Source organism: Macrosteles quadrilineatus, unplaced genomic scaffold (assembly GCF_028750875.1).
Source record: "Macrosteles quadrilineatus isolate MER2022 unplaced genomic scaffold, UCM_ALF_1.0 Scaffold_13__1_contigs__length_4303367, whole genome shotgun sequence".
In the NCBI taxonomy this organism is placed as follows: Eukaryota; Metazoa; Arthropoda; class Insecta; order Hemiptera; family Cicadellidae; genus Macrosteles; species Macrosteles quadrilineatus.
The window spans coordinates 1,247,829-1,274,316 of record NW_026542606.1 but is presented as its reverse complement, the minus strand read 5'-3'; the positions used below and the strand labels follow the sequence as shown (position 1 = coordinate 1,274,316).

Genomic DNA, 26,488 nt, shown 5'->3' with positions numbered 1-26,488 from the left:
GGTATGACTGCTTTAAACATCCTTTCGGATGACAATTTTTTTGAACTTGGGCCCTTTAAATGAAATGTAAAGTCAAAGTTGATTAAATTAATTTAATGGTGGCTTCTGTACACCCGTGAATTCGCGGGTAGAACCTCTTGTTTTAATTTACATTCATACATATTACAATGTAAAAAATCGAGAGGGCCTGGACAATTTGATATATTTTACCAAATAAGAAAAATGAATTGGCATAGTACTGTATTTCTTGAGAAATCATTGAAAGAACCGATTTGTTAACCATGGAAACATAGCAAAGTCATAGAACGCCACCAAGTAGAAGAAATGGAGAATTTAAAAATTTACTATCGTTATCAACCTATATAATGAAGAACACCTAGAGCTACAATATGATGATTCCCACAAACAATGAACAAGGATTTTAGCTGAAGTGCTACAGTGCCATTTTGTAGGAAACATGGACTTAACTTTATGATGATTGACAAAGGAAACCCCTCTAAGTCTGAATTAAACTGGTACGGCAAGGACATTAATCATTAAATATATGTTTTCATAAAAGTCAAGTGATTTTAAAATAATATGACTACATCCAAGAAACCTCAATAAAACTTTCATTGAAGGATTCGCATTATTCACATTTAAGGGAAACAAAAAACCATCTGAACGACATTAGGCCTTTCAATTCTGCATATTTTTAGGTAAATATAATTTACGATATAACAGTAACTAGCCAAATGAATGCCAATTGATGCAAATAAATATTTGACAGAGAGGTTATGCAGAAAATCAGGTAGTTCTTAGTCATGTAAACAATATGTTATCGCTATAAAAAATTGACTGAAATTTTTAAACGTACTGGCGACAATGGGTGGTACCATGCAGACTGCATTATCATTACAAAGATCAACATGGACAACCTAATTGGGCTATAAGTGGGAAACATTTAAAAAACCAGATCAGCTTTTGAAAAATTATCAAATATATACAAGAAATGTTGATTATAAAAGAGAAGAAGGATGAAGATACGGATGCTCTGGTGGTTGAGTTATGCCGCAAAAAACTCGGAATAGATGTTCCCAGAGACGCCATCTCACGGTCGCATCGCGTTGGTCCACATCAGGAGTTGGAGGATGGTGAGTTGGTGCGACACCGACCGATAATAGTTCGATTTACATCCTACAGAACACGTCGTGCAGTCTTTGAGTCGAAGAAGAAGCTGAAAGGATCTGGCATAATCATCAGGGAGGACCTGACACATCGTCGACTTCAGGTGTATCGGAGGGTCGTGTCAAAATACGGCGCCAAAAATGTATGGACACTCGACGGCAGGGTGCTGTGGGTGAACAAAGGGGAGAAGCACGTGGCAACGAGTATGGCAGACCTTCCGCCCGAGGTGCGAAACACGACGCCGCCCGAGGTGCGAAACACGACGCCGACTGGCTCCAGGACCAACTCACCCAGATAAGATTTTAGTCTTGATTAGTTTTCATTTAATTAATGCTAACAAATTGTCTTTTGCATCAGCTTTTTATTTTTCTAACAGTATATGTTTTCTTTTTTATACAAAAGCAATATTTTAAGTTAGTTACTGTAAATCATTACAAGACGATTATTCTTTTTTTTTTACTGTAATATGCTCCTGGTTAACTATTACTATATCTGTTTAATTTATAGGACTAATAAGTTTCGTTTCATCTATGTTATGTCTACAGTTAGTAAATAATGAGGGATAAATGATTTATTATAGTTATTTACATGCAAAGCGCTTATTTTATTTATTTTTAAAATAATTTTAATTCTTATTTCAATTCAGTATTTGTTTCATATTTCAGTTAATATATACAGTACATTTGTTACCCGTATTGTATTGTTATAAATTGCATTCTTTCTAGGTAGGCCTAACTTAAACTCGTTACAAAACATTGTATATTTTTTACCTGCCTTTTTTAAATATATTTATGAATATGAAATAGGTCTGTATCTGAATATAGTACATTTGCTTAGGAAAGCTTAGTCAAAACTGTAAATTTACAATTATTTTCTTATTTATAGGCTATACATTTTGAGAAAATTTAATTTATTTACTAATATAATGCTTATTATTTTCGGAGTCTATACTGTTTCACGTGTTTAGTAAAAAAAAAAAATAATAATAATAATAAAATAAATAATAGTAGGTAATAATAAAAATAAAATAAAATACAAATTTTGCTAGGAGATTCATGCAGTTTACTTCATGTATTGAGTTGAGTGAGTGGGTGCATGTGTGTGTGTATGTTTCAGTGATCACGATGTTTGTGTGCGCCTGTGATGTGCCTGCCGTGGCGCTGCGACCCGTAGACCCAGGATAGCTAGTCCATGTCTTGGTGCTCGTCACACCGGCCGGCTTATCACTCCCCTCTCACCCCCCTCCCAGCACCCACTATCAACTGCCGACTATCTCTCTCGCTCCTTATCTCCTTACCCCAAGAAACTAAAGGCGGCACACATCAACGCCCAGTCACTGCGCTCCCATATTGATGAGGTTGGGGAGATATTCAAATATAGGGATTTTGATTTGATAGCTGTTTCGGAATCTTGGTTGAAGCCGAGTATTTCATCTCATGAGGTGAACCTCCCTGGCTATATTCTGCAGCGCAATGATAGAACCGGCAAACAGGGTGGAGGCGTTGCAGTTTATATCAGGGAGGGAATCAATTTTAAAGTTATTAACTCTTCAATTTCTGAGTACTCGGCAAAACCAGAATTCCTTATTATAGAAATTGGTCTAGCTGGGGCTGACGACCTGTTATTGTGTGTGTGTTACCGCCCACCTAGAGTAGGAAATTTTTTGGATTTTGAAAATGCACTATTAAACTCTTTGTTTAGATACAGTCATGCCTTGATCATGGGGGATTTCAATACTGACCTACTCTCGACAAATCATAACTATGAATACAGACAACTGACTACATTGTTTAACTCTTGCAACTTAGATATACTTCCACTCGACCCTACACATCATGCTGCCGAGTCTGACACTCTCCTCGACTTGATAGTGGTGTCTGATGCTGCAGACATTATACATCATGGGCAACTTCCAGTTCCAGCAGTATCCAAGCACGATCTCATATTTTGTGTGTTTTCAGTTAAGGCTCCTAAACCCAAGACTAAATTTCTAAAATACAGAGATTTTAAGAACATGAATGTAGTTGACTTTATGGCAGACATTTATGAAACACAATGGCACTTAATAGAAAACTTACCATCAGTTGATGAAATGGTGAATGAGTTAAACACTAAAATTATTAATCTTTTTGACAAACATGCTCCAACAGTAACTAAACGTTTGACTAAAACACGTCCGGCACCATGGATAACCCCAGAAATCCGCAGATTAATGGCTAGACGTGATTGTATTTTTAGGAAAGCTAAACGTTCTCAAAACCAAACAGAAATGGAACAATATCGTTATCTTCGAAATAGAGTGAAACAGCTTTTGAGAAATTCAAAATTAAGACACATCCGTATGCTTTTTGAAAATAAAAATCAATCCTCTAGGGTTTTATGGCGCAATGTAAAAAGTCTTGGGCTTGGGAAGCAGTCTGAACCACAGAGAGTGAATGTCCCTCTCAATGAATTAAACGCTTTCTTCTCTTCATATGGTCAAAATATCGACCAACAACATGTTGTAAATTACATAAACGAAATCAGAAACCTCCCTGATCAGGACCTAGGACATCCTAAGTTTACTTTCAGACCTGTAGTGCAGTCAGATGTTCTTAACGCAATTCGTCGGATTCGTAGCAACGCAGTCGGATCGGATGGCATTCCAATTCGTTTTATAAAAGACATTCTCTTTGCTATACTCCCAACTGTCACATGCATTTTCAACACATCACTAAGGCAAAGCGTTTTCCCTATTTCTTGGAAGTCTGCCCTTATTCGTCCATTAAATAAGATCCCAGCCCCGGCATCTTGCCAGGATTTCAGGCCGATCAGTATATTGCCCGCATTATCAAAAGGCCTTGAAAGAATTGTGCACTGCCAAATGACGGAATTTCTGACTGACAACAACATACTTTGCAGCTTTCAGTCTGGTTTTCGAACGGCTCACAGCACAGAAACAGCACTATTACGTGTGACGGACGACATTAGACAAGCAATGGAACGTCGGCAGGGTACAATTCTAACACTATTTGATTTTTCGAAAGCTTTCGACTGCGTAAATCATAATCTTCTTCTGGAAAAGTTAAGGGCCATAGGGTTTTCAAATGGTGTATTGGACTGGCTGGGATCTTATCTGTCAGGCAGGCGGCAATGTGTTGAGGTTGATGACGTACGATCTGACTGGGAGACAGTTACTTGTGGTGTGCCTCAGGGGTCAATCCTTGGCCCTCTACTGTTTGTACTATACATAAATGACCTGAGCTCAGTCCTTACACACTGTAAATACCATATGTATGCCGACGACTTACAGATTTATACGCATTTCTCAGCAAAATATATCAATGACAGTGTTCTAAAAATCAACGAAGACATCGAGAAAATCATTACCTGGACTGAAAAACATGGACTTAGACTAAACCATACAAAAACAAGACCAATAATAATTTGTCATTCACGTTTACGAAACTCAATTGACTTTGACACAGTGAACTCAGTAACTATAAATGGGACAGCTTTACTTTACTATGACAAAGTGAAAAATCTAGGACTTACTATAAACTCGACGCTTACCTGGGGAGATGCAGTAGTAGACATACGTAAAAAGGTGTTTGCATCAATCCACTCACTGAAGAAGTTACAGAATTTTTTACCTTTACACATAAAGTTACACCTAGTAAAATCACTTGTCTTCCCTCACTTCACTTACTGTAACTCTGTGATCAATGACATGACTGTAAATCTCGCTGATGCTCTCCAACGCACTCAGAACTACTGTTTAAGATTTGTTTATGATCTGAGACGTAATGAGCGCATCACTCTTTTTATGTTGATTCTAAATTACTAAAACTATGTGACCTAAGATCAATAAAAATTCTTATGATAACCTATTCAATATTAAAAACAAAATTTCCAAAATATTTTTTAAACGACTTCAAATTTGTAGCTGAAGAAAGTGTAAGAAACTCACGTTCTGCTTCAGTAACTTTGCGTATGCCTCATCATAGAACGGCAGTTTATGACAGAGCGTTTGTTGTTTCTGCTTGTCGCCTTTGGAATGATCTCCCTCTAGCCATAAAAACCCTTGATAGCCGTCCCCGGTTTGTGACAGCACTAAAAAATCTGTTTTCTGGACGTATGGCCATGGTTGGTATATCCTAGGCGTGCGCTTGGTTGATCACTGACAGGTGTGCGTGTGTGTGTGCTAGTTCTTGCGAGTGTGTGTTGTGTGTGTGCGTGTACGTGAGTAAGTGTGTGTGTGTGTGGGTGTTTATGTAAGGTGGTATGTTTTAAAAGTGTATTGTTTCTTTTTACATTAAATATTGTAAATAGATTATAGTATTTTATTTGTATTGTACATTGTTTTGTTTTATTTGTATGTTTAGATTTGTATAAACAGGTTAATTGTAAGAGAGGGCCATGTGGCCCTAACTTTGCCTGACTAAATAACTCATTTTCATTCATTTCATTATATGGAACTGTTAGGTACGTAATCTTGAGTTGAGTCTTTTAACTCATCGGAAATTATGATGACTATTATTTGTTTTAAATAACTACATTACTTCTTTGCAATTGCTCGATTTTCGAGCAACGTGTACACATATTAAAATACATTTTGTACTTGATATTGTCTGATAGGAACATCAAAATAGTTATTTTACTCAAATTCCTCAATTTTAGTCAAGCTATTAAAATAACCTGTAGCTTATTTTATAAATTACAAAGAAAACTATGAGAAACATTTTACAACACTTTACTACCTTTCTTTAACTTAACCCTCATGTAAATAAAGCACCATCAAAAAATGCTTTCAAGTAAATAAACAACCAGTTGTTTATTAAATGATGTAAACTTTCAAGCATTTAAAGAGTAGCCTTTGTAAATTGGCCTACAGGGCAGAGCCCTTGCAGGTATAGGCTGGGATGAAATTGGTTTAAGCAAAATTGCTACAAACTCTCAGACAACTGTAGCAAAAACATTATTCTTAAAAAATCATTTTAAAAAAAATGCCAGTAATATTACATATTTGAACATTACATCTTCAATTGTATTGTTGGAAATTTGCTATAGCCTGAAAAAAAAACAATGTAGCATTTTTAGTTGTGTATAGCAAAATTCGAAAAATGCTACCGCAGCTTAAACCCTTAGGGAATTTGTTCATACCAATACTTTTTGGCAAATCCACACTTTCTGAGCTTAATTTTTATGTGCATATTCCCAAATATTTATTTGGTTAATGTATTTAAGTGATGACCACAAATTTGACTGTATGACTTTAATATATAATAGGCTAGCTGGCACGACAGACTTCGTCCTGTCCTAAAGTGGTTTGATGTCAAATGCTTGTTCATTTTCAAGATGAGCTCGTTGCATGGCCTTTAGGTTGGAGCTCGTCCGCTGCGCTCACTTGCCTTCAGGTTGCCTCGTTCGCTACGCTAACTCGCTTACAGGTTGAACCAAAGAATTGTATTTACCTTTTGATGACACTATTCTTTTGTTTAATGGTAATGTTTACAACTTGACATATTACACAAATATCTGAACAAACATCTACGTATCTGTGGTACTGCAATATTTTGCACAGCATTGCCCCATATTTGAAATTCACCATGGAAATTGAGGAATCCAACAAAATAAAATTTTAGACTTGACGATAGAAAAATCTGATAATAAATTAGAGTTCAGCATTTATCGTAAGCCAACCACATCAAACCAAACTATCCACAACACATCTTACCATCCTTCATCACAGAAGTACACCGCGTATAATAGCATGATATATAGACTGTTAAATGTTCCAATGTCAGACGAAAATTAAATAAAGAACTAAATATCATCAAGCACATAGCATCATCAAATGGTTGCGACAAAAATATGATTGACAGATTATTAAGTAAGAAAAAGAATAATAATGATAAAAAATCTGGAGATGTTCAACAACAAAAGAAGAAGTACGTGTGTGTAGAATACTCACACTCAATACAGTATACACTTACAAAAGAGTTAAAGAAACATGGTACTGAATTAGCGTTTAAGACAAACAACAAGACAATTAACAAATTAAACGTTTCTGATAGTATAATTGACAAAAGTGAGAAGTCAGGTGTGTACAAAATTAAATGTGCAAGTTGCCCAAGCTTTTACATAGGAAAAACTGGACGAACACTCGGAACTAGATACAGAGAACATCATCCATGCCCAAGAACCGACAAACAAAAATCCTCTTTTGGTTGACGAAAATCATGACATGTACGATCTGAACAATGGCCTAACTCCACACAAGCAAGAAAGGAAATAAACTGGATACACTCGAAGAATATGAAATTTACAGAGCTTTTAAAGAAAATAGTTTAGATGACACGATTTTAAATGAGAAACTGCAATATAAATGACACTTCATATTCAACAGTATTTTAAACCAGGACAATAATAGACTAAAGGTAGGAGTACAAGGGTCATATATATATCTATATATATAATTCCGTAAGTCAAATTTTTGTAAAGAAATTGTGAGTGACTGGATGGCCGTAGAAGGATGGGAGGGGTCTTATTTTAAAGGTCTTGACGTGAATTTTGATGGAAAACTATTCATTTTTCTTATTTTTTTACCATAAATTCGCAACAGAATAAAACTTTTCCCATTAAAACAACAAGGGGTTTAATTTGTTTACATCTTTTGAAATTAAAACAGCTGTGCCACAGATTTGTATTAGTTGTATTTCTGAAAATCTGTGTACTCATAGTAGTCCAGGCAAATTAGATCAAATATAGGGTGTGCTCCCCAAAAAATCGTCTAATGCTGGAAAGTGTTTTAATACCTTTTGGGGGTCCCAAATAAGACTCATGTGAGTTTGCGACGGATTCTGACGTCTGCTTAAGTTTTGAAAGTCGAAAAACTATGAAAATTTTGCACTTTTTTCAGTTTTTCGCTTATAACTCCTAAATAACGAATCCTAAGGAAAATGTTGTTCAAAGGTGTCTTTTAGTGCATTAAATTCCGCGTCGATTGATGTTAAATACGTCAAAATCGGCCGAGTTGTTTAGCCGCTGTAGCTTTTCAAAGTTGGGATATTTCCAATAAAATGGCCAAAAGGTTGATTTTTTGACCAGTTTTCGGCTTACAACTCCTAAACGACGCATAAATGCACCTGTAGTTAGTTTGGAAAACACAACATTCTGCGTATGATGTTTTTTTATTAATCAATAACGGCAATTGATTGTTACCTACTTTGTATGGTCAACATTTTATTGAAAAAGTATTAAAGTTAAAGTTGGGAAATTTTACTAAAATTGGTAACAACATAGATCCTGTCCTTAATATGAATTATTAGATAGTGGTTTATTCCATGATGGTCATCCAAAGGTTTATCTAATAAGGTGTGATGAGAGTAAGACACCCTATGTAATTTTAAGTCTAATATTTTTGTCTGAGGTTCCGAAAATTCTAGGATTTATATCCCAACCACCCATTATATAGATCTATCCCTGTATTCATCTTTCAGTTTTTGGCTTACATCTTCTAACGCATGCTTTAAAAAAATGTTCTTGTAGTTAGTTTGAAGAGTATAAACATCTGCGTAGAATATTTTCCAAATCATTAAGATCGGCTTCACCATTTAACCGCTATTGATTGTTAACACTAGATCAGATGCTTGTCAAGTTTCCGAAGTTTAAAATCTTACCATTGAAATCTGGCAAACAACCAGCCTAATTACCAAAAACATAGGGGATATGGCAGTGAATCTATCCACTAGTGTGACGTCATGGATCCTGCAGCATGGCCTATGAACAAGTAAGTGCTCATGAGAGCAACATCTAAAAATAGTGAATTGTTTTGCAAGTAAAATACCTGACATTCCTTGTACTCGGCTAAAACAAAAGTTGATTGTTTGGCTTGCTGACCACCCATTTTACAGTTTGGATGAATTTTTAGCAGAACATAATTGTTATGGTAAAATTGTTATCTAGTTGTTACTTCGTCCCTAGTCAACTGTTACCTAGTCTTTCAACCACTTTGTATAAGTACTTCACTTTTTTTCTGTATATAGTTCTGTTTTTTTTTTTTTTTTAATGATTTTTAACTATTTATTTTCTTGTTGTCTTTTTTATATTTAGTGAAGATTCCATGTTTTACTATCTAGAATCTATGGCCCTTTTTGACACCTTTTTTTATTAACGAGGTATATTGTAACATCTGTTATTTAATGACCAATAAAGATTTATGATTTATGATTAATCTTACTGTGGAGAGCTTTTCCGAGATAGTGGAATCAATGATGGGGATCTAGCCCGATGGTTCGCTTGCAGGCCCATCGCAGTGAATGCTACCCATCAAATTAAAGGATATTGTGGGATCCCCTCTTCAACATAATATCAGAAAGTTGACAATATAAAACTTCACGGATACGGTGGGATCAAAAAGAAATTCATCAAATGGCTTCAGTGTCACGACCCATTTACTGAAAATAGTTTGCTCATGTCAATCAGTTCAGCAGTTATCCCATATGATAGCATCAACGCGAGATATGTATTAAGCATAATGAAAAGGCACAGCTTGCAAGAAAATCGTAAATAGACAAGACTATAATGGCCATAAACTGTGCAAAATAAAAGGAAGTGGTGACCTTAATTGCGAGCTGTGATGGCAACAGCAAAGATTAAAGAAGAATCTGGCCCCCTCAGTCAGCACGTGATATTCCACATTAAATCCAAGCCTCATTTTTTAAATCATACATTGGATTAAAAATAGGTCTGTACCACTAGCACAGTTTGATGAAGAAAGCCTGATGTAGAAGAGCCGAAAATCTAACTATTCATGGAGCCTAAAACTACTCATGCTGTTTACTCCAATCCATGTAGATCTCACTGTGTTCTGGCGGGTTACAACGCTTGGCGAAGTTGCAGAAGCTGGTTGACCCTATACATGGTTGGGAGCAGAAAATATCCAAATCAAGTGAGGGTTGGCCTCTTCTAGAAGACACTTTCAACTAATTTTGACTTTGATTCTAACAAAAGGGGCTGATCATCCACCTATCCTTTAGAGCTCATTTAAAAGTGTACTTAATTCAGAGGGATAGGTATGGAAAGTTAACGCCAATGGGTTAACTCCCATCACTACGGTTAATCTACCGGTTCGACAAGAACTTCTCAACTCCGTCTACCTATCTCGACTATCGTGTAGATGTTAATAAAGGTTTACATTATCTTGCTCCTTTTGAAATGCAGGGATATAATGCACTACTGGCTGAAAGACTTGCAAGGGGCACGATTATCTCAATTCGATATCTGACGAAAAAGATGGTACCGAATGTCACGATTTGTGGCAAGACCGATAAGAGCAAAGAATGAATCCTTATTCTTAAGATTCCAATGATGAGAAGTAGAAAAGTTATATGGCAAAATCTACAAAAACTCCCAATCATTTTTTTTTTAATAGGCTAAATACATAGTAAAACTATGTACATCTGTCCCATTATCATCTTTCGTTTATTAAGCAAAAAATAACATATTTGCTATATTTAATAAAATCTTTCTCGTTGTAATATCTTATTATATATTAGAATCACTTAACACCATTTTGGAGTGTCCAGGGTAGGGATCGTATAAATGGGAGCTTAAGACGAATCCTAGAATTTTTGTAACCCCAGATAACAATATTAGATTTAAAATTACATAGGGGGTCTTGCTACCCTTCCCTTCACACATTCTTGGATAAACCTCTGGATGATAACCATGGAATAAACCACTATCTAGCAGTTCATAATCATAATTCTACGCCAAATTTTGTGTTTTCCAAACTAACTACAGGTGCATTTTTGTATAGCTTGCGTCGTTTAGGAGTTGTAAGCCGAAAACTGGTCAAATAATCAACCTTTTGGCCATGTTGATGAAAATGTCCAAACTTTGAAAAGCTACAGTGGCTAAACGGCTCGGCCGATTTTGACGTATTTAACATCAATCGACGCGGAATGTAATTCACTAAAAGACACCTTCAGACAACATTTTCCTTAGCATTCGTTATTTAGAAGTTATAAGCGAAAAACTGAAAAAAGTACGAAAATTTCATAGTTTTTCGACTCCTAAAACTTAAGCAGACGTCAGAATCCGTCGCAAACTCACAGGAGTCTTATTTGGGACCCCCAAAAGGTATTAAAACACTTTCCAGCTTTAGACGATTTTTTGGGGAGCATATGTCTAATTTGCCTGGACTATATCACTCTATATATCAATATAGCCTTTGATATAGATACCAGCTGTACTTTTTATGAATTTCAGTTTGTTTACTACAGCAATGTATAATTTTTAGTTATGCATGGTGATCTATAGTTATCTTATCGTATTTCTTCTTTTCTACCTAAATATAGTAATGAACAACGGAGGAAGGCCGCGTCGCCGAGGTGTTGGCTTTTGAAATCAGCATGTTTGAGAAATGCATAAAATTAGAAATTATTACGGGATCTGGAAAGGGAAATATAATATTTTTGCCTAGAATAAAGCTTATTTCAACAGATCCTAACATGCCTTTCCACATGTCAAGACTGCAATTTCCCTTACGACTTGCCTTTGCTATAACTACCAATAAGGCACAAGGCCAAACCTTCCAGAAAGCTGGAGTTTACTTAGATAAACCAGTTTTTACACACGGACAGTTATATGTTACATTTAGCAGAGTCAAGTCATCAGATGGAATCAGAGTATATATGGCAAATACAAGAGAACAGAACAATACAGAAAACTATTCATATACAAAAAAACATAGTTTATCCAGAGGTTCTGACTAATTATCAAATGCAATAAGTAAGTAGTGATTTCTATTCATGTAAATAAAACTTGAATTAAACCAAATTTTAATTGTTTTTTATGCTTATTATTTTCAAAATAAAAAAGTTTACTGTTTTAGAGGCTATTGTCCCTACAAACCACCATTTAAATGTAAATGTATCTACTGTATATAACATATTGTATACATTTTGTGTTGTAAACTATATTATAATGCTAGAAAATCAGTGCTTATTTATAAATGACCAATGAAGGTTGATAAAAAATTTATGTATTTTGGTTTTTTAGGGGCTTTTGCCCCTACAAGCCCCTAGTTTAGATATAGATTATTATTAAAAAGCCAGTCATAAAAATTTGTAATTGAATAAAGCAAAGTTTTTCTGACCTCAGACAAGCCCTTAAAAAGCAAAGTGGTGTCATCTGCATGCAGCGTTGGAGAGTTGGAACAAACATAAGCACCAACATCCTTTGTATATAGAATACAGAGGCCCAAGGATAGATCCTTGAGGGACATCATATTTCACTTCGGAGAAGGATTCTGCATCAACCTCAATTGCTTACGACCCATTAAATATGACCTGAACCATTTAAGTGGGATTCCACGTATGCCAAAACATTCAAGTTTGTCACAAAGTATATCATGGTTTAACCCGATCAAATGCTTTTGACAACCAACACGGTTTAACCGTTTGTGGTCATTTGACGTAAATTATCATTAGTTTATATGTTTATCATTAACTGTCTCTCTGCTCAGATTTGATTACCATTGGCTATTCGATGTGCAATTTTCTGAGCTAAGTGTCTAAGACTGCAGCCAGTAAGGCTGTGTTCCAACTGAATACAAAGAAGGCTTTTCGATATCAAAGGTTTAAGCATTTCTCAGGTGTCTTTGAAAATACAAGTGTGGAATGACAAAATGTTAATATTATGATTGTTGTATATTATTTGATTTAGTATGTTCTTTTTGCTGAACACATGTCTATTATTATTCTGTTATTAACTTTATGAATATTAAACCCCTTTATACTATTACCCTTTATAATCCTTAATATTAAACCCTTGTTATACTGTTTTTTTGTCTGCCTTTTAAGATTTTTAACAACATAGGTTCATTGGACGACTTTTTGTGTTCCAACCTTGTTAGTTATGGATTAGCCAATTAGCCAGATTATCATTTATATACATTTGAGCAGGCTGAGATAACTTTAGTAAGTAAATAATCTTGTTGAAACGAACCGAAGAAAAATTGAAGGCAGGAATATCTCGAGGAAAGACTCCTTGATTGGCACAAATGGCAGAAGACCTGAGTAATACAGCAAGATGAGATGGATGACTCTTCTCATAGAAAATAATAGTCCTATGTTGGGGTTCTGAAACAAGTGAAAACAGAAAACAAATCTTATTTTACATTGGTAATCTATTTAATAAGCTAAATGAAAAGTTTGTTCCCGATACAGCAAGGCTTTTTTGTTTCAGGACCTACACCCACATATTATACATCAAAACAACCGTTGCGGTATGCAGATTTGCAAACTGGCTTTAGATTTTCGATTTAGACATAAAAACTCTAAAGAAACGCGAAACCACTTTAAAATTCAGAATGCCCAGATGTTTCATTTGCATCTATAAAAAAAACTAATAAGGATCATGGACTTTTGAGAAAACCGCACAACTATCCATCGCATACTTGAATGAAAGGTCTTGATGTGAAACTTCCCTGTAAAATATTAGTTTTTCGATAAACCTTCTTCTCGTAAGGGCACGGTCCTATATTAAAGGGCTGAATTTAATCACATATTGGATATGCATCAGCTGTACGATATGTCTTTATTTATAACTAGCTGTACCCGTGGGCTTTGCCCCGTTTAACTTCATAAGTATTCGCATGGCTCAATCACGTCCTGGTTGAAGTTCGTTCGCTACGCTCACTCACCTTTACGTTCGCTACGCTAACTCTCCTTCAGTTTGAAGTTTGTTCGCTACGCTCACTCACCTTTTGGTTGTAAATAAGCTGTTGTCATAAATTTAAAAAAATAATAGTGCTGCACCCTGTTGGTAAATCTATTAACTTTTTAATGCTATTGAACATCACAGAATCAAATTGTTTAGTTAAACCAGCTGTTACGAATCTTTAATTCCATTTAAATATAAGTACTCATAAGGTTAACATGGAAAACTCCAGAGCCACTGGGGCGGAGCCCTTTTGACGGATCTGCACCAAACTTCACACCAGGGGTGCCCAGAGGGGGGGTACTGTGGCGCGTTTGCGCCACAGGATTTTTTGGGGGGGACTTTTTTGAGGGGATTTTGGGGGGGATGTTTTTTGCTGGCTGACATAATGAATGAATAATTTTGTATAAGCAGCCCGAAAAAGTGTTTCTAAGTAGCTCACTATCAACACCAACAACATTTTGCCATTCGTAATTAAGATTTGCTTTTAAGAATGGTAAAAGCGCACCTTGTCAGACAATCCTTAATATACCAGTGTCAGTGTCGAATTTTATTTGCTACATATGTTTTGGTGGTTCTTTACCTCCACCACACAAAACACGAATCGATTACAGATAGGCCTATCAATTCACGCGTATATATTGCCGTCGTCAGAACTGGAAGTAAACTGAATCAGGTTCAGGTTATGACGGACAGACGTGGTCTCTGGATTGTCGTCTGCATTGTCACTAGCTGATATAGGACTATTGTAGTGACTGAGAAGAGTGTTAAAAGTATAATGGGATTCATAATTAATTGAGTGTTTTCACTCAAAAAATTTGCGCTGTCCCTAGTTTTATGTATTTATATATTTCAAACTCCTCAAAGTATTTAATAAATTTCCTTTCGTGCAGTACTGTAGAATTTCGAGACCATAGTTTATATCCAGCAGATAAATTGGTTATTATTGTCAATAATTTTAAATGGAAAACTCAATTATGAATCCCATTATATTTTCAACACTCTCCTCCGTCACTACAACTAGTCCAATATCAGCTTTTGATAACACAGACGACAATCCAGAGACCACGTCTTTCCGTCATAACCTGATTCAGTTTACTTCCAGTCCTGCCCGCGGCAATATACTCACGTGAATTGATAGGCCTATCTGTTATCGTTTCGTGTTTTGTGTATAAACAGATTGTCTGACAAGATGCGTTTCTACCATTATTAAAAAACCAATCTTACCATTATTATATCTATACCATAAGCGTATAGCGTATATTTGTTATATCATCTATACGATTATGCGTTTCTACCATTATTATAAAAGGCAATCCTGGGGCTATCAAAATTAATTATAAGATTACTTCGTCACAAAAACCTTTTGTGGGTATTTTGCCTGGCGATTTTTGTAGAGTAAAATCGAGTTTTTGGAGTATGTTGTTTGGAGTGGCGGTGTTTGTAGAGCCAGGGAGTGGCGAGCAACAAGTCTGTCTTATTTCGTGACTGCCTATAATTTTGAAAAAAAAACTTTTTGCCAAAGTATTATTAATGCATTTTTAAAGCGGTTTGATTTCTTTTAAAATTCTTCTCTGAGATTCTTTCTCTATATTGTTGTACGTTTTGAAGACGTTGTCTATTGCAATACTGAGCACATGTTAGCTGACAATAGAGATTCTGAAATGTAAATTGAAACACTTCTAATTCGTCCATTAGTTAGATATACCTAATGAAGTATTGTTAAATGTTGTTCGTTTCCTATTAAACATTTAATTTTTATTATCAGCAAGTTTGTTTTTCTTTACCTCATGTTTACTAAATACTAAATTGGAATGCTCGTTTTATGAGGTAAAGGGAAAATTGTCAGATAAATTGGTGGGGGGAGGGTAGGTTTAAATAGACGGCAGCATAAATTGGGGGGGAGAACTACTCCTTTGGCTTGGGGGGGGGGGGGGGTTGCGCCTCTGGGTTTGGGGGGGATGGGCACCTCTGCTTCACCTAAACCAGCCTTGAATAATGCTTAATAATGCCTGAAAGTTTCATTACAATCTGTCGAGCGGTTTCGGAGTCCATAACATTCAAATATATATATATACAAACTTCCTCTTTTATAAATGTAGATTTGTTTGTTTAGTATTCCCCTGAGTTAGTCTGTTGATTCTCATTATACTGTAGATGTTTAAATTGTTGAGATTAATAATATCTCTGGTCATGTTTCCAACAGTCTGTCTTAAATATTAATTATTGTTCACATATGATTTGTAAATTATATGTTTTAGTTAGTTTTGAAGGAATAAACAGCATCATTCAGGTTTTTGTTAAATAACTTTTTTTGTTTTCTAATTAGTAATCTTAGATTCTCGGAATATTCAACATGGTAACAGAATCCTGTGATTCGAATTTACTAATTAATTTCATGTTTGTCTTGTATCAATGTTAAATTTTGGCAAAAGTCAAAATTTAATATTTTGTGTTGTTTGTAAACCTCTTCAAGATTATTTGTTAGGAAATATAAATAATGGAGTTGACCAAACTGCAAGTAAGACTTTTTTTATGGTTTACAATACCTGCATATAGTAATCATTTGTTGCTGATTTTCGCAACTAGTTGCGGTTCTTAATGAACCATCTTCAGGCCTCAAGGTGTCAAGTAATCACTTGATTCGAAGATCGTTAACAAACAGAGTTCAATAAATAAAACATATACAAAACACGATACACGGAACGGACACACATTACAAAAAACTTGAAAAACACAAAGGGACATTGACAATAGATCGTGACCGGGCTGAGGTAAAGTCTAGACCCGCAGTCAAGGTGGTCTATGACGTCTATCTTTGTTTTCTTATCACCGGTGTGTGTTCATTCATTCATTGTTTCCCTCCAGTATCCTAATAGCTGTGTTGTAGATATAGTTGGATTGGACGGAGAGTTTATCGTTCAAAACCTTTTGATGGTCGGCTTTAACTGCTCTGTATATTTCAAACTTTTCCAATGTGTTTCTGTTTAAACGGTCCTGCGAGAAATGTAAAACTTCCATATTACTATTGATGTCTGAATAATTGTGGTTGTGTAATACCAGATGATCTACATAATTTGATGTTTGGAGAGCTGTTGTCTTTCTGGGCATATATTCCTTAAATCTCTTCTTAAACAAGTGTGAAGTCTGGCCAAAGTAGTATTTTGTGCAGTCATTACAAATTTATTTTGTAGACTCCAGACTTATTGTAGATGGTTGAATTACACCTTGAGGCCTTCTTGACACCTTTGAGGCCTGACGATGGTTCATTAAGAACCGAAACTAGTTGCCAAAATCAGCAACAAAGGATTACTTTATGCAGGTATTGTAAACCATTTTAATACACTAATCCGGAGGTTAAACAACTATTTTTAAAATAAGACTTTTTCATGGCAAAAATTTGTCAACTTGGAAATATAATACTGTATATGCATACTTTTAAGATGCATACCAAAAGCGTTGGACGTTGTGGAGGGGAATCTGCAAATGCCCAAGGAGCTAAATCCAGGAGCAACAGAAGAGGAGAAGGCTAAGGTATGATTTAGATGTAGCTAATTTTACCAAGGCTGACAGCATGGCACTGATAGTTATTACAACAAACATGACAGAGGAGACTTTACAAAAGGTTATGCGTTTTTCAAAGGCTAGGGAAGTATGGCTAGAACTTTGTAAGCTGTACGATAGTGTCTCAGAGAACAAAGCTTATGATATTTCTTTGGAGTTCTTTAGCTACAAAAGAGATTCCACTGATGACATTTTCAGCCATTTGTCAAAGCTCAAAAACCTATGGAACTTAAGCTACAGATTAATAAAGACACTCAAAGTGTTGAAGAATAAAGATTGTTTGCCTTGAATGAGTAGGCTTTATTTAACACAATTCAAGTAATGGAATTTATAAGTAAGAGTTAAATCTAGAGAATGAAATAATGATTACAAACATTCAACATAAACAAATAAAATAACAATGTCCAACAACAGCTGGGAATATTTTCTATCACATTCTTCCCCGCTAATATAATTTAAAGTCTTTTTAAGGTGAGAAGGTAGTTTCTTCTGTCTTGAGCTTCGTCTCTGTGATTGTGTTTCATCAGTCCTTAAGGTTTGTAGAGGCTCTTGAGTTGCAGATTCTTCTATCACCTCTGCATCGGGATGAGACACATCCTGGGTCTCGTCTACTAAGTTTACATCGCTATTACGTTCCATTGTGTGGTTCTCCGGTGTTGATTCATCATCAAAAACTGTTCTCTCAGCTTGTTTTCCACAAGGAGCTAAGTTGCGTGTAGACACTGTTGTCTCACGCCCATCTGGCAATCGTACATGAGCGTAATCAGAGTTTCCTTCCAGCAATGTCACCTCCTGCACTATTGGTTCATACTTAGAGTTTCTGATAGGACGTCTCATCAACACTTTTCCAGGAGTCATCAACCAGGTTGGTGTGGAAACACCATTTTGTGATCTTCTGGGATGTCCAAACATTCGTTCATGTGGCGTACAATTCGTGGCAGTACAAAGCAAGGATCGGATAGAGTGAAGAGCTTCATCCAGAACTAATTCCCACTTTGTCACGTCAAGTTGATAGTTCTTAAGGGCAAGTTCTACTGTTCTCCAGATTATACCATTATATCTCTCAACCTGGCCATTACACTGAGGGTTGTAAGCAGTAGTCCGACTAGAAGCAATGTCGTTTAAAGCGAGAAACTCCTTTAGTTCTTTTGAAAGAAAAGAAGATCCCTGATCGGAGTGAATGTAGCTAGGAGTACCGAACAATGAAAATAACTGTTTCAGTTTGCAAATAACAGTCGAAGAGGACATATCAGGACAGGGGTACGCAAATGGAAATCGTGAGTACTCATCAATGATTGTTAGCATATACCGATTTCTTGTAGAAGAGGGAAGAGGACCCTTAAAATCCAGGCTAAGACGTTCAAACGGTGATGTTGCTTTTATTAATTTTCCATCATGTTTGAAGAATCTTGGTTTTACTTCAGAACATACCTTACAGGAAGCAGTCATTCTTCTTACCTCATCAAGGGAGTATGGTAAATTTTTGCTTCTTATCCAATGATACAAACGAGTTTCACCAGGATGACACATTCTTTCATGATATTGATGAAGTCTGTTCATTTTGTCGCTCATCGAGCACACTCGTGATAGAGAGTCAGCAGCTACATTCAGTTTACCAGGTCTATAAACAATATCATAACTATAGCTTGATAGTTCTAGTCTCCACCTCATGATTTTGTCATTCTTAATTTTCCCCGATATCTTAGAGTTGAACATGAAAGAGACAGACTTCTGGTCTGTTATTAGTTTGAAATGTCTGCCTAGCAAATAGTGTCTCCATTTTCGTACTGACTCCACGATTGCATATGCTTCCTTTTCAACCGAACTGTGCTTTAGTTCACTATGAGACAGACCTAAGGTTTTTGAGGGGTTTTTCCTCATGTTAGTAACATTTTTAATGACTATTATGTAAATGTAATTGAAAATTTACTTAAGGATTTGCCTCCAGCACAGCCCGTGACTTTGACAAATAACTTGTTAAATCCACAAAAAGTGTTCCGATGCAATCCACTTAATGAGGACGAATTGGCTAAAGTAATTGATTCTTTGAAAAATAAAAACTCTTACGGATATGATGAAATACCAATAACAGTTATAAAATTTTCAAAAATCGCATTGATAAAGCCTTTATTACACCTGATAAATTCATCATTCATTTCTGGCATCTTCCCGGACAAATTGAAGGTTTCTAAAACCATACCAATCTACAAAAAAGGGGATGAACTTAATATAGAAAATTATCGTCCAGTTTCTATTCTCCCTTCAATCTCAAAAGTTTTTGAAAAAGCCATGCATGGAAGACTCATGCTATTTTTAGAACAAAATAGTCTTTTAGATGACGAACAACATGGTTTTTGCAAAGATAAATCTGTCACCACAGCTCTGATCAATTTTACTGAATCAATTATAGAATCAATAGACAAAAGAGAAAGTGTTGCTGGTATTTTCATGGACCTTTCCAAAGCATTCGATAGTATATCACATGAAAGGCTGTTACAAAAATTACATTATCTTGGGATTCAAAAAACTCCTTTGCAGTGGTTCAGGTCATATCTCACCAACAGGCAGCAATTTACAGAAATCAGTCATATAAACAACGCTATAATTTCAAAAATTCCCTCCGCAACACAAAGTATAAAGCATGGCGTCCCGCAAGGGTCTATTCTTGGACCCTTGCTTTTCATTTGTTATGTTAAGAATATGCCAAACTGTCTATGTAACAATGTAATATTTAATTCTAAACTCGTACAGTATGCTGACGATTCTAATCTTATTGTATCTGCTAAATGTCAGACTGATTTGGAAGTAGCAGCTCATATAGAATTATCACAAATCCAAGAATTTTTTGTAAACAATCAATTAATGCTAAATTCACAAAAAACTAATTTTATTTCTTTCAGCACTAAGCAGAACAAAAATAAGTGTAGCCCTCATATTTTTATTGACAAAAACACAATAAATCAAATTGATTGTACAAAATTTTTAGGTATCCATATTGATGAATGTCTTAGGTGGGATCATCATGTAGGAAGCATTGTGCGTAAGGTAAATTCTGGAATCTATGCCTTGAAAAGAATGTTTTATTTAAGTGACCTAGCAACATTAAAAATAGTTTTTCATGCCCATATCCAATCACATATATCTTATGCAATAGTAGTGTATGGAGGCACTTCCCAGAAAAATTTAGATAAGATACTTGTTTTACAGAAAAAGGCAATAAGAATAATGTTAAATCTAGATTATAACGAGTCTGTAAAGCAACATTTTGTCAATTTGAAACTATTAACTGTGTTTAGTTTGTACGTACTGGAATGTATCGTACATGTAAAAAATAACCAGGAAAAATTTAAAACGCATGGTGAAACCCATCAATACAACACTAGAAACAAAAATAATATAGTTCTACCGAAACCCAACTTAGAAATGTATAAAAATAAGCCCTCATATGCCGGTGTACAGTTTTTAAAGTTAATACCAAATGAAATAAAAGATATTAAGGATAAAAAAAAGTTTAGACAAAAACTTAAAGAATTTTTGATAGAAAAACCCATCTACTCAATAGATGAACTTTTTATGAATGTATACAGCTATAGATAGTTTTGTTTTCTGTATTTTTTGTTTAGGTTAAGTATTTGTACATAGTAATTATAAGCTTGACACTATTTATTGTACGTTTTGTACATAATATAAATAAAGATAATTTGAATTTGAATTTGAATTTGACCTCTTGAGAAAAAGGCTTCAGGTTTTCCTTCCTGTGTCAGTGTTGCTGCTATTACAGTGTCAGATGCATCAGTCTCAACAGTGAAGGGTAGATCAGGATTTATGGGACTCATTGAGGCATTTTCAATCTCTTGTTTCAGTTCATTAAATGCCTTTATAGCCGTTGCGGATAAAGGGAAAGAGCTGGTTGTCAGAACTTTAATCTTTTCAGAAAATCGTGGGACATATCTTGAGAAATGGGAAAACATTCCTACTGCCCTTCTTAGGGATGATGCGTTTGTGGGCAAGGGGAAATTCTTTAGAGGTAAAAGCCGATCAGAATCTGGCTTAATGGTTTTGTTGCTTATTGTATATCCAAGGAGACTAATAGATTTCATTGAAAAAGAACATTTATTTTCATTAATAGTCAAGTTATACTTGCTAGCAGCGTTCATCAGCCTGTTTAGGTTCCTATCATGCTCCTCTTGTGTTTTACCACATACTGTTATGTCATCTAAATAAGCAAATGTGTCATTAAGATTTTCTGCCCTGATTATGCCATCAATAACTCTCTGGAATGCAGCAACTCCATTTGTCACCCCAAAAGGAATTCTGGTAAATTGATACAGCTGACCACATGCTTCAAAAGCTGTAAAAGGCTTATCTTCAGCCTTGATCGGTATTTGATGGTAAGCGCTTTTTAAATCAATGGCACTAAACACTTCATAGTTAGCAACTTTATTGACAATTTCTTCAAGATTTGGGATTGGATAAGCATCGAGACTTGTAAATCTGTTTATAGTGTTAGGCTAGGCGCACACGAGCGATTATTTTGAGGCGACTATTTCATCGGCCGATCTGTGCATCATGTATTTGAATGGAAGCGCGCACACAGGCGATCGAGAATTGCGCCGATTTTAAAATCTGGGTTTTGCCACAGATTCGTAGGCGAGGCGATTGTCGCCCGAAAATCTGTAACGTACAGATTGTTATCAGTCCGCGCACACGGTCGACTAAAAAATCGGCCAGTCGCTTGTTGTTCTCCACAGGAGCAGTGTGAGTTGTGTTGTTTTCTTTGCTAAAAAGGCCACAGCTGTTATAATGAAAACTGAAACTTTCAACAGACATTCTATAGTGTTAATTAAAGAACTTTTTACTGTCATCACGTAAAGTGTATAGTTTATAAAACTGTCGATTTTAAAGTCTCTGACTTACTATCGGATGAACCCAATATTTAAGTTGTCTTCTTTTTTTTCTTTGGTCTAATTAGAGTAGCACAAACACAGGTTAATTCAACAAAGTCCATTTTAGGATAGCTTAAACGCACTCAAAAAAATCAATTTCTCTACTAAAAAATCGCCACGTGTGCGCCTAGATATAAATCAAGGGCGATTTATTTTTGGCCGATTTTTTAATCGGCCAATCGAAAAATCGACCGTGTGCGCTAGGCCTTAGAGTAGTCTATTACCATACGCTTCTTATGGTTTTCGGAGCTGGTAACAAAAGCTTGAGCTCTCCATGGAGATATACTTGGTTCTATTACCCCTTCATGCAATAGTGAGCGAATTTCTTCTGAAATAAACTGATAATCTGTTACTGTATGACGGCGAGATTTCACAGAAATAGGGTGACAATCATGTGAAATATGCTCAAATAGTGAAGCTTGTGGTACATTTGCAGCAGCTACAGATACTATAGCAAGAGGAGATTCGGGTCCGCCTAATGTGAGTTCTAATTTAGAATGGCGACTGAGTAAATCATGACCTATTATAAAATCACAACAGAGGTTGGGTAAAATGCACAAAATCACATTTTTGTATGAGTTACCAAGAATCTTCAAATTAACTTTGCATTCACCTTTAGTTTTAGAAGTTAACTCAGAAGCCGCCATTGATACTTGACTGATTTTAGAAGGATAGGTTTTTATTTTCAGCTGATTTACTAAGTCACTACTCAGGAAACTAGTGGTACTACCAGTGTCAATTAGGGCTTGAGCTGCTTTACCATTTACATTAACTGGGACAATAGCTTTTGAAAGACCTAGGGGATAACTTGAAGAACAACTTATGTGGCTTATGACAGATGAAGTTGTATGTTTAATTTTTGAGTTTTGACCAAAACTTGATTTATCTATTTGAGAGGAAGACTTACATACCTTAACAAAGTGACCCTTTTTACCACAACCTTTACAGTAAGAATTTCTTGCGGGACAGTCATTTCTTGGATGTCTATTGAATCCACAGAAGAAACATCTATTATTACTCCCAGAAGTAGCGGCTATGGTTGGATTATTTGTATCATCGTCTTGAATGATTGAGTTTTCTTGTTTTAACCCTCCGAGTGTCACGCGTCATAAAAACGACGCACAACACACTTTGTGTAGGGTCACGCGTCGCTTTTAAGACGCACAAACATCGTTTACGGCGAAGGCTCTATGACTGACTGAATCGGATTGAACTGGATCGAGTTAGGTATCGTTCTTTCCGTAATATTCTAAGCTTTCTCCAGAGGTCTGTCTCTAAGCGCTATTCATTTTAGTTCCGAAAATATTGTAGCAGACAGCTGACGTGCGTGTATTTGTAAACAGCTAGGTTCCCCCGGACCGATGACTGATGTGTTTTATTACGTTTATCATTGTTTTAGTGTTAAAAATCAAAAGTAGTGATATACGTGGTGCATTATAAGAAGATTTAAGTGGTTTTGAAGTGCTGGTTGATGATCCTGAAGAAGTAGGTAGTGATATTGATGTAAATTATCAGCCAGATTCCTAGCTATGGTTAGGCTATGCATTCTTAGCTAAACGCTATGTACTGAAATCCGTTTTTCGCTCATAACTTATTTATTTGATAACTTACCTCGCTATATGATTATATATTTGTAATCCTCATTAAATTTAGAACAAAGTGGCTATTTTCAAATATTTATAGGCCTATAATTTATACAATTTCATTGAGCGCGAACTTATTTTTTTTTTTGAAAATTTTCGAAATTATATTTTTTTTACCTAAAATTTTTTTTTTTGAAAAAATGTTCCTTATGTTTTATATATAATATTGAAGCCCATGATTTTCCAAACAAAATGGTATATAGAACATTAGAATTAACATTGTTTTAAGCTTCTCAGATCCGTTTTAATAAAACCTTGCAAAGGGGCCAAAAATAGGTGGACATTAAGGCCTAAACTATGGACACTCGGAGGGTTAAAACTGAATTGAGATTTGAGCTGGGTTGATATAGGAGGGCTTGTTGTTGTGCACTTTCCAAACAACGGGCCTGTTCATAAGCATCTTGAAGAGGCAGCTTAAAGTTCTCTAGCAGTCTCTGGCGAATGTGTGGAGCAATCAGACCATTTACAAATGCATCTCTAATGCAGTCATCTCTATTTTTTTCTGCAGAAGTAGCTTTAAAATTGCAGTATTTGCTGAGTATCTTTAAAGCTTCTAGATATTGGTCAACTGATTCTCCTGGTTGTTGCTGACGAGTAGATAACTTATGGCGAGCAAATACTTCGTTCACTGGCTTACAATATAGATTTTGAAGATTACCAATTGCATCTTTAAAATTCAAACATTCACTGATATAAGTATATACTGAAGGCACCACATAGTTGATTAGAAGTTTCAATTTCTCAGATTCATTTGCTTCTGTCACTTCAATAAAATTTGTAAATGTCCTGAGCCAGTGATTCCATTCCATTGCTGCTGTTGAAGAGTTTGGATCTATTGAAAGTTTTGCTGGAGCAAAATGTTTTTCCATGATTGCAGATATTGTGTTAAATAAATTGTTGAAGAGTAAAGATTGTTTGCCTTGAATGAGTAGGCTTTATTTAACACAATTCAAGTAATGGAATTCATAAGTAAGAGTTAAATCTAGAGAATGAAATAATGATTACAAACATTCAACATAAACAAATAAAATAACAATGTCCAACAACAGCTGGGAATATTTTCTATCACACAAAGTAACTGTAACCATGGATAAAACATAAGCCCTTAGTAGATTTCCCATCCTTATGGAACAGCTGAAGCCAATTTTATTGTTAGATCTGTCTGGTTTTCTGTAGATGTTGTGTTTTGTTTACAATTTGTTTCCCATTAATACAGTCATTTAAAACCTCGTTTAACCAAATAATACGATCTAATCATAAACAATGAATTGTCCCCTAGTTATTTAAGGCCAGGCGCACACAGGTAATTTAAAACCTCGTCAAACTAAATAAAACTATCTAATCATAAACAATAACTCGTCCACTAGCTATATAACCAAACAGTGAGACACAAATAATGAGAAGCTAACCCTTAAATAATAGAAACAAATTGTAAACAAAACATAACATCTACAGAAAACCGGACAGAACTAACAATAAAATTGGCTTCAGCTGTTCCATAAGGATGGGAAATCTACTAAGGTACTATTTTTTATCTATGCTGTAACTTACCTGAATTATTTCAAATTTGCAAACACAATTTGCCAGGGGACACTTTATTGGAGGAGGTTTCCTCATTTAAGTCTAGTTGGATGTTAATGGGGAAATCTTAGAGAAAAATTGACACACTTACTACAGAGCTTTGTGCATACAAAGCTTTGAATGCCAGAAATGTGCAAAACTGTAGTGCGGCTTTAGTGGTAAAATTTGGAAGAAAGATTCATGACCATACCTTGAGTAAGAATTCAGGAGTAAAGGACAGTAAACTTAAGAAAAGCTTAGTTTGCCATTATTGTAAGCAACCAGGCCATAAAGTTAGGTAATGTAATAAACGGAAAGCTGATGGCCAGCCAAACCTTCCAATCAGACATCTAACTTGAGCAAATCAGAGGGAGGAGATTCTGAGAAGAACACGTGTCTCATGAAATTGAGTCAAGTAAATCTAACTGAAGGCTCTGATGGTATATAGATAATATTAAGTATAAATTCGTACAAAATATATGAACACAACTATTGAATCATGTTTATTTCTTTATAATGAAAAGTAAACATTGAATTATTTACAATGTGAAATTAATCCAGTCATATGATAAATATTAAAATTAAATGGGAGAGTTTTAAATATATAACAGATAACGAAGCAACTAATAACGTAACTTTTAAAGAAGATTTATTTCAGACCTTTGATTTGATTAATGAAGACAGCAAATGGAGAGTCAACTCGTGCTCTAGGGAAAGATACTGTAGATAGTCAAGTCATTTTAGGGAAAAGTTAATTCCCTAAGTGGTGAAACTTTACACATGTGTAGTACTAGTACCATAGATAAAACATACTCCCTTAGTAGATTTCTCATCCTAATGGAACAGCTGAAGACAATTTTATTGTTAGTTCTGTACTGTTTATGTAGAGGTCGTGTTTTG

The 26,488-nt window shown here is 35.4% G+C and overlaps 1 protein-coding gene across 3 annotated transcripts in view; it reads right to left on the bottom strand.

Moving 5' to 3' along the window:
* LOC129004951 (lysophospholipase D GDPD1-like) overlaps window positions 1-26,488 on the bottom strand; it is a 98,345-nt gene that overhangs the window by 33,781 nt on the left and 38,076 nt on the right. For all 3 annotated transcript variants that reach the window (XM_054433673.1, XM_054433671.1, XM_054433674.1), the window contains one exon: window positions 13,162-13,295. In XM_054433673.1, coding sequence (XP_054289648.1) covers window positions 13,162-13,295 — 134 coding nt within the window. The remainder of the gene's footprint in view (window positions 1-13,161; window positions 13,296-26,488) is intronic.